Source organism: Terrapene carolina, unplaced genomic scaffold, assembly GCF_002925995.2.
Source record: "Terrapene carolina triunguis isolate 2854851 unplaced genomic scaffold, T_m_triunguis-2.0 Scaffold58, whole genome shotgun sequence".
NCBI classification, from domain to species: domain Eukaryota; kingdom Metazoa; phylum Chordata; order Testudines; family Emydidae; genus Terrapene; species Terrapene triunguis.
Window position 1 is genome coordinate 1,206,369 of NW_020664409.1, and position 9,541 is coordinate 1,215,909.

Here is a 9,541-nt window from a genome sequence, read left to right on the forward strand (position 1 = left end):
ACATGCTCAATGTTTTCAGCTAACCAGGAAAGCTTTACATTTCCATTCTGGTATATTTGTGAATGTTTTTTGTTCCACAGAAAATAAGGTGGGGGTTTTTTTGTTTTTGTTTTTTTTTTATTTCTCCGGTATGTGACAAATACCACTCTGAGCAAAGAGGGGGAAAATATTGAAAAGGACATTTTTAAGATATTTCCAAACATTTGGAGAGTGAGGGAGGAGCTGGTGGCTCTATCAGTCTTGTGTTCCTAAAACACAGACTGCTGGCTGCTTTATTCAGCTCCTTCTTACATTTGCAGATGTCATTCCAAAGGAAGTTGCATTTTTAGCAAATGACAGTAAAAACGTATTCCTAAATTATGTTTTACTGAAAAATTTTTAGGTAGCAAGAAAATTTGCTGTGGATGAGTTTGAGAGTCTTATATTTAGGTTACATTATAAATCCACCCATCTGTCTTTACCTCTCTTTCTTCCTGCTCCCTCTGCTGGAGTCTGAGGATCCTATGGTTGGCTGCTTGCACTGAAACAAACAAATTGCAGTCTATTAATCAGCTGCCCTAGCTCAAAAAGAGAAACCTGACTGAAAGAGGCTTAAAACCCATGAGGCTACTGGGACACTATCACTGTACACAAAAAGACTGTGGGTTTTGCCCACTGGGGTCACTTACCTTTGGATTGAAAAGTTTTCCCGGTATTTGTAGGAAGCACTCTATGTGGACATAGAGCACTAAGTTGTACCCTTGGGCTTTCTAGAAGCCAAACAGGAAAGGCAGCCAAGTCCTCCTGTGCCCATATTCCATAATATTGCTGACGAGTTACTGTGTGCTACTCAGCACCGCAGAAAAGATCTAGAAGTCTTGTAAACCAATAACTAGAACCAGATGGGGTGAACACTAAGTTTTGGTTGTTTCTTTGTTAATTATTTTTTTCCAAATATAAATGATTTAGTAAAAAATTATACAAGGAGAACATTTTTAAATTGGAGCTAGTCTCCTCTACATTGTGATCCTAGCTCTATCAAAATGTGTTAGCAACAGTGGTAACTGTATTTCTAGCCAGTTTCAGACTTGTTTGACATCATATTCCATACATGCTGTGCACAATGGAACAGACTCATCTTTCCCTCAACAGGTGTCTTGCATTCAATAACACAAAACTTAGTTTCCTGAAATATTTATCAGTCACTCATTTATTCTTATAATCATTAAAGCAATAGTACTGCCGTATAGATTACACAGCTAAGCACTCAAAAGTCAGGTAATGGCAATTTCAAGGTTGCTATGCCCCCTAGTGTGTATATATTTGGATACAGGCTTTACTCACATGATTGCATTCTTTGAGTAGTAGTATGCAAAGTATAAATATTTTTCTACAATCTTTACTACACGTGTGTAGTATCTCCTTCTGTGTACTACTCTATATATGCCAGAGACCATGCTTATACATATTACAAGTTGATTATAACAAAGTGAAATATTATTGACATATATAAACTAATTTTACAGCTAGATTGAATTTTGTAGTTAATTACCTAATCCCAATTTGTGTCTAAGAAAGGCTGTGCTGCTGGCTGAAATGAAAGTACAAAATACAGAGGCACTGACAAAGCTAGTAAAATATAGACCTTAGAAGAGAGCACATTACATAAAATCTACGCCATAAAAGATATAATTGGATGGTTATGACTAGGAAACTAGCACTGTATCCACATACAAGAATGATCTTTTGTCATAATTAGATTCTTATATATATATAAAAATAAGAGAGCGCACGCGCATGCACACATCTGTATGCAACTTAAACAAGTTGCAAACAAAAAGTGCATTTTTGCTCCATTTTGGCCCTATCCAATTCCTGTTATGTTACTTTAAAGCCCTTCCTTCCATCGACTTCAGTGGGAGTTTTCAGACCTTAAAAAGGCAGCCAAACTTACTGTACAAATGGGAGACAGTGAAGCTTGGTAGACAGAATACTGGAGGAGTGCCCTGAGTTCAATTCCAGGGTCTAACATTGGCCTGCGGGGTTACCATGGGCAAGTCACTTCAGCTCTCTGAACCTCCATTTCTCAATCTTTAAAATGGAGATAATGATCTCCTTTGTAAAACCAGACCTTGAGATCTAGGGATGAAAAGTGCTCTAAGAGCTTTTTTTTTAAAAAACAAACATACACACAGTGTGGTTTTACAAAGGAGATCATTATCTCCATTTTAAAGATTGAAAAGATGAGGCACAAAAAAGTGAAGTGACTTCCTGTGATCATCCCACAGGATGTCAGAGCCTGGTACTGAACTCAGAGCACTGAAGTTCCAGTCCAGTGTTCTATCTATCAGGCAACACTGCCTCCCATTTACATAGTAAGTTGGGCTGCACCTTTAGGATCTGAAAACTCCCACTTAAAAGTCTGTAGCCTTTCTACTAAGTAACATTAACAGGAACTGGATAAGACCAAAGTAGAGCAGAAATACACGTTCTGTAAGTCTTTTTTAAAGTTGCACAGAGCTGAGAATTAAACATTTGCATGTATAAGGCTTATTATACAATAGAAATTTTATCAAGGATCATATATTGAGTTCAAATTATTTGAAATTATTCCTTTTAAAATACTACACCACAAAAAAACAATAGCTTCTTGCTTACATCTCTTCAACACTTCATTCAGATCGCCATGCATCACCTGCTCACATTTAGGGAGAGTTTGGTCATTTGTCTCATAGATCATGGTGTTTAGGTTTTCAAGAACTCTCACTTCTCGGAGACCACGTTTTTCCTGTTAGGAAAAGTAAAAAAAAGAAAGCTCTTCATGTGTTACATAGGTTTTTATTAGCTGATACTCATATGAAGCTATTTGTAATTATTTAGCTCTAACTGGACTTTTTAAGGTTTGTAATAACATATCACACTGTTCTTAAATAGCTATAATATGCCTCAAACATTTTATTTAGTTGGAGTAAACTACAGCTGGAGACCCCCTAGCTTTAATGTCATGCATACAAAACAAACAGGAATCAAATGGATAATTAGGTGGCAATCATGGGTTAATATGAAAATCCATTTTGCAGGTATAATGTGGTTCCCAGGTTAATAAACTATTAAGTTTAGCACAGTTCATCACAGTGAATGAAAGAGATCACCGCCACTTAAAACATCACATCTGCTTATTTACAAGCTTTATTAACAAACGTGAAAGTCCCCTTCTTTCTTGTGCAATGTAGCAACACTGCTGTTCCCTGTGACAAATGTTGAAGTTATTTATAACATAACATATGATGGATTGAGAAAACATAGTAATTTAGATATCTGAGATTTATAATAAGGGTTGGGTATGGCAAGAAAACTGAAATCATCACACGCTTATGGATTTGATTAATAAAAGATTACAGAACAATTAAATGATAATAGTTCTACCTTTTGATAGCTTTCAGGTTTTAGTTTAGCAATGTGATAATGAACTGACAAAGATCCAGGGCCAAAATCAAGGCAAGTAAGATTTTGACACTGAAGTATAGTGATGAAATCAAAACTAAAGGATAATGTGATGCTAATGACTACACAGGTGGCGTCCCTTCTGAACTCATTGCTGATCAGCAAACCCAGTGCTAATGGCATTTTACTAATTGAGCTGCCTAGGCTCTACTGCTTAGGCTTTTTAAAATAAAGCTTCCGGCAACACAGCACCACTAGGCCCTTGTTTTTCCAATGGCGTTTTGCTCTTTTTAATTATGCTTGATCTGCAACACAGGACTATCCCAAGAAATCAAAAATACATAAAGTTATCCTGGATTTTGTTGTAGCTTGGTCTTTACATTTTGGCAGGTAGAGCTGCAAGTAACCATCCCTGTATTGTAATTTGCCAATCATCAGCCTATACAATAATGTATGATACAGCAACTAATAATACTCTGACATAGTACTTCATAAATGTGGTCAAGCATCATTATTCCCATTTTAAAGATGGGGAAACGGAAATGCAGACAGGTTACATGACTTGCTCTAAGAGTTACAAATAGAAACGAGATTTTCTGATCCTTAGTCCAATATTCACTAGATTACAATCCCTCCAAATATGAAGCACTTATCAGTGAGGGATGTTAGTGTTCTCACCAAAGGTCACTATTTAGTGTATGCTAGTTTATCACTTAAAGAAAACACCCCTCAGACCTGAAGCACTAGACCACTCCACAAAACTAGAGATAAGTGTCAGCTTTTGAGGAGAAACTCTAAACTAAAGCCATGTTTACACTAGTAAACTTACAGCGGCACAGCTGTAGCAATGCAGCTGCGCTGTTGTAAGCTCACTCATGTAGCCGCTCTATGACATAATTAAACTACCTCAACGAGCAGCAGTAGCTATATCAGTGGAAAAATGTCTCCTACCGATACAGCTCTGTCCACACCGGTGTTCATACTGGTGAAACTTATGTTACTCAGGGATGGGGTTTTTCCCCCACACCCGAGCAACATAATTTATGCCAACAAAAGAGCTAGTGTAGACATAGCCTACATCTAAGCCTTACTGCTTTAAGTAAAAGTGAAAGTGTAAACTATCCTTTGCTTCGATAAAAGAAAGGGTGGTTCTTACTAGAAGGATAAGAGTGATGGAAAAATCAGCTTTCCAGCAAGAATTTAAGGATACTGGAAATTAGCACAATGAAACCTTAGCTGTAATCTGACAGCTATGTTAATTTAGTTTGCTTCTGATCAAGCCCTAAGGCTGGAAAGTCTACCCTATCCTTGTAGTCCCTAACTTAAACTGAAGTGATAAATCCTCTGAAGAGCTGCACAGGACATTTATGTATTACAGACAACAGTTATTAGTTAACTTTGGTGAAAAGCAATTTTAAAATGTGTGTATGGAGCAAAGTGGGCTTCTCCTGGCAGGAAAAATGGATATAAATTTCTAGATTTGTCTTGTCAAACTAGCATGGAGACAAATTAAATCCACTTAAAATGTAACTAAAAATGGTACCTTGTTTTTCCATCAGATCTGCATCCTGCATGTGTTTAGATTTATAGTTACTTTTTCCTATTAGAATTTAAGAGGATAAAAGTTAAAGGGCATACCACCTCTGTGATGCTGGCAGACCAGGTGCCAGCTCATGCCAAGGCCCCTCGGCTTCACTGAACATTGACAAATGCATAGCTAGAAACCAGTCTGCCTCGCCTTTGTTTTAGTATTGCTAAAATAGATATCAGAGTTATAAGAATGTGTTTAGACTTCATGAAATGCTTGTAGGATGCTGCATATATTAATCTTACTTATAATATCTGTATCCTATGTTATAAGGTAATATTTCCATGTTTGCTTTGTAACTATAAAAGTTTGTGAAAACTGTAAAACCCCACAGTCAGGGGAGAAGCATTACCAAGTATGAAATACTAGTTTATCACAGGAAGTATCATCTCCTCCCCAACAAAAGAAGGCCAAGCTATTGTGGAACATCAGTGGACAAAAAAAGACTGATTGCCCCCCCACACACACCCAGGAAGTGGAGATGTGCATAAACTCTAGTCCCACCAGTTTGAGGTCTATGGGAAGGGGATAATAATTTTTCTTGACAGGGATTTTTAATCCCTGTGCTGCTAGGAATTTGGAGAGGGCAATATTTATAAATATAAGAAAGGGATCCCCAAGCTGCTTGGCTTGGCTTAACCCTAAAGGACATACAGAGCTTGCATATTATAGCAGCTTCTGTTGCCCTTTAGAACCTAAAACTGTATCTCATTTGTGTGTATGTTTACCTTCTTTAACTGTTTAAACAATACTCCTGGGAGAATTCTGCACCACTGCACAATGCAGAATTTTGCAGAAAATGTTGTGCACACAGAATTTCTTTTCCCCCACAGAAGTGAGCTACAGTGCTGCTGGTCACCACTAAGAGCCGCTGGACCCGGCAGAGCCCAGCTCACACATAGAAGACACTGCCAGGGGAGAGAGCTAGAGGGTTCCCGCTCGCCCTGAGGGAAGGAGATGGCGGTGCGCAGGAAACTCCACACAAACCTGGGACCGAGTATCAGGCTGTTTCTCCCTCTGGATCCCTGGGCTCTGAGGGAGGGGGGTGGGGGAAGAGGTGCAGGTATCTGGGGAAGGGGAGGCCCTGCAGCTGGGCTCTAGGTGTGTGTGGGTGGGTGGGCGGGCTCTGGGGAGAAGGGGGTGTGGGTGTATGGTCCCCCAGCTGGGCTCGGAGGGGCGAGGGGGGACTAGAGAAACAGGAACTGGGTTGTCATAGGGGTGTGTTTTAATTCTCTACCCCTGGAGGAATTTGTGTGTGTGTCTGTATTGTTACAGACATACTTGCTGACAGGTATTTTGAAATAAATTACCAAAATAATTGAAACTGGCATGATTATGTAGTGTTATTTTGACACACAAAATTTGCAGAATTTTAAAATATCGTGCACAGAATTTTTAATTTTTTGGTGTAGAATTCCCCCAGAAGTAAAATAACTCGTATTGAAAAAGAAATATATCTTTAGTTAATATTATAGGGTTATCTACAAACCTTGTCTTTGATTTGAGATATGAAGTTCAGTTGACCTGGGGCAAGTGACTGGTCCTTTGGGACTGGGGATCAGTTGGGATTTTTGGTGTAAGGGACCATCTATCACAAAGGCAGGCTTGCGTGGGTGGCAAGATAGACTGGAGTGCCAAAGGGGACTGTCTGTGACTCTATGTTAAGGCTGCAGGGTCGGTGCTACCATTTAGGCAAACTAGGCGGTTGCCTAGGGTGCCAAGATTTGGGGGCACCAAAAAGCGGTCCCCCCAATTTTTTTTTTTTTTTTTTTAAAACATAACTTTCATCCCTTCCCAGCGCGTGGTCGCCGCTCCACTTCTCCCGCCTCCCAGGCTTGCAGCGCCAATCAGCTGTTTGGCGCCGCAAGCCTGGGAGGGGAGGAGAATTAGAGTGGAGGCGGCGTGCTTGGGGAGGAGGCAGAGCAGAGGTGAGCTGGGGGGGAGCTGCGCGCCTCAGGGCGGGGAGCTGCCGCAGGGCGGGGGCGCAAGGTGGAAGTTTCGCCTAGGGTGCGAAACTTCCTTGCACCTGCCCTGGAAGGCTGTTATAGTGCATGAGGAATTCACACTTGTTAACTGGTTGGAGAAATCTAATTATAGAACATACACAACCAGTTTGGGGTTTGTGCCCTGATCCTTGACAGTCTCCCCTGAGGGTGGCACTTATGCTTTTGAGCTACTCTAGACAGCTTGACAACCTCATTATTCCATTAAGCAATGTTTGTAAAAGGAAAAATTGAGCAAAAATATTAAAGAAAGTCTTCATATTATATCAGCCTAATCAGATATTGATCTTACCCTTTCAATGCCATACTCTTTTCCTTCAAAATGTAGATGTGTGTGAAAACAATTATTCTTAGAATTAATCTTTTAGAAATACAGAATACTATTTACTTTTCCTAAATTTTGCTGCCATCTTGTGGCTATTATTTTTCACTCATTCAAAACTGAGTTGGCAAAAATTTTCTCCTTCAACAATATATCAACCTTGTTCTTAGTTGGATACAAGTCATCATTCTTTAACTGTTCTCTTACCTTTTGTAAAATATAAAAGATCAACAACTGAATATTCTGCAAGAAGTTAATCACATTGTGGACATCCATAAAACAAACAAACAAATACATAAATAAATATACAATATATTAAGGCTGGATTTGTTTTTAAATCTAACAATCCATAGAAAGTAACAAGTACATTTCCATCACAGAATACTAACAACTAAATTACTTCAAAACACATTTTCTTTTTAAAAATACAGATAAATTTGATGGCCAGTCAAATTATGACTAAAAGCACTGGTTAGAATGTCATAATGCAGGCAGGCTCTGTACCAGTTTCCACACACAATACCCCTGTAAAGCATGTCAGGAATCCTTCATGATGAAAGATTCATAAATATATTCATGCACTGAACCTGCAAACTGCTCCATACAGACAGACCCCTGCACTCATGGAGAGCTCCACTGACACCAATGGGGCTCCACACAGGCACATAGCCCCCCCAGGTGCAGAGGTTCTCCCACAAAGATCCATTTGCAAAATAAGTCTTAGTATAACCAAGATAATGTCACCCATCAATGAAACTAGTAGCTGTTTAAAAACAATTACCAGCACCTATACAACAGAGTAGGATTGGAAGTAAAGAATTCTGTACTCTTTGAAAACTGCAGGGTAAGTTTAGTATGTGTACAGAAGCAATTAACCAAATTGGACTTCCACCAGGATACCTGGGCTAACAACTTAATCAATATTGAAAGATCTTGCAGCACTTGTATCCACAAATGCTCATGTTATTTTTAAGGCTCAACCCCTCAGTTCTCATAATGATCCCCATAAAATTATGCTATGAATTAAGGTTGTCGTATACTGCATCTTATCTAGCAATACATTCTCCCATTGAACTAATGACCCAGTCAGACCCTGTTTAGCTTGAGATCCAGTAAGAGCACAGCATGGAGGTGTTATGCATAGGTTAAATATAGCACACTCCAGTGCAAAGATATTTTTAAATAGCCATTAGACCAAACGAATAATTAGGTGGATCTAATCAGCACACACAAGTAGCTGCACACATTAAGAGAATAGCCCTTTATGTGCCAAACAAAATCTGATTACTTTAAGTTAGTTTGTGCTCACAACTCCCAAACAATCAAGGAAAACTCATTGATTCACTCACCAACTCTCTCAAAACTTTTTTTTGGAGGGACGACGGAGGAGAAAGAAGAACTAATCACATTTTTTAAACAGCTACACTACACTCCCAGTTATCTGAATTCCCTTTATCCGAAAATCTTAGTTATCCGAATCCACATGTGCCCCAGGTATCTCTATCAATCACAAGCAATACATTCTTAAGGATAGATATACATATCCTTCCGATCATAGAAAACATGATGTGTAATTCATGCTACACCAGTATAACAATGTATCCACTCACTAAGTGGTTCCATGACACAAAATTGTGTCCAGTTCAAAGCACAACCCCTGTAACCAGCTGTATCCACAGCTGCATCTCCAGTCAGTGTTCCTTTTCCACCACAGAGCCTCGCAGCCTGGGTCATGGCCCTTCCTAGTAAAAAGTGCGGTGGAGATGTCACTGATGTTGCAATCATCACTGAGGGTAAAGCAAAGCCCAAGTGACTTTTCAAGCTGCCACTCCCAGCTGTTTACTGCCTCCCAGCCTACAGCTAGAACCCAGCTCAAAATAGTACTTCTATTTATCTGAATGCCCAGTTATCCAAAAGTTTCATATGTTCCCCAGAACATTCAGATAAACTTGATAGTACTGTATATATTTACTACACACTTTCTGGATCTTAAAAAAAGTTAGAGGGGTAGCCGTGTTAGTCTGAATCTGTAAAAAGCAACAGAGGGTCCTGTGGCACCTTTAAGACTAACAGAAGTATTGGAGCATAAGCTTTCGTGGGTGAATGCCCACTTCATCAGATGAAGTCTGCGTCTGATGAAGTGGGCATTCACCCACGAAAGCTTATACTCCAATACTTCTGTTAGTCTTAAAGGTGCCACAGGAC

At 39.4% G+C, this 9,541-nt stretch overlaps 1 protein-coding gene across 1 annotated transcript in view; it reads right to left on the minus strand.

Annotated features, from left to right (window-relative positions):
• The window catches only part of BLOC1S5 (biogenesis of lysosomal organelles complex 1 subunit 5), a 30,193-nt gene that overhangs the window by 16,325 nt on the left and 4,327 nt on the right, over positions 1-9,541 (minus strand). The window contains exons 3-4 of the mRNA XM_024206781.2: positions 2,638-2,767; positions 462-520 (exon numbers count right to left, since the gene is read on the minus strand). Coding sequence (XP_024062549.1) covers positions 462-520; positions 2,638-2,767 — 189 coding nt within the window. The remainder of the gene's footprint in view (positions 1-461; positions 521-2,637; positions 2,768-9,541) is intronic.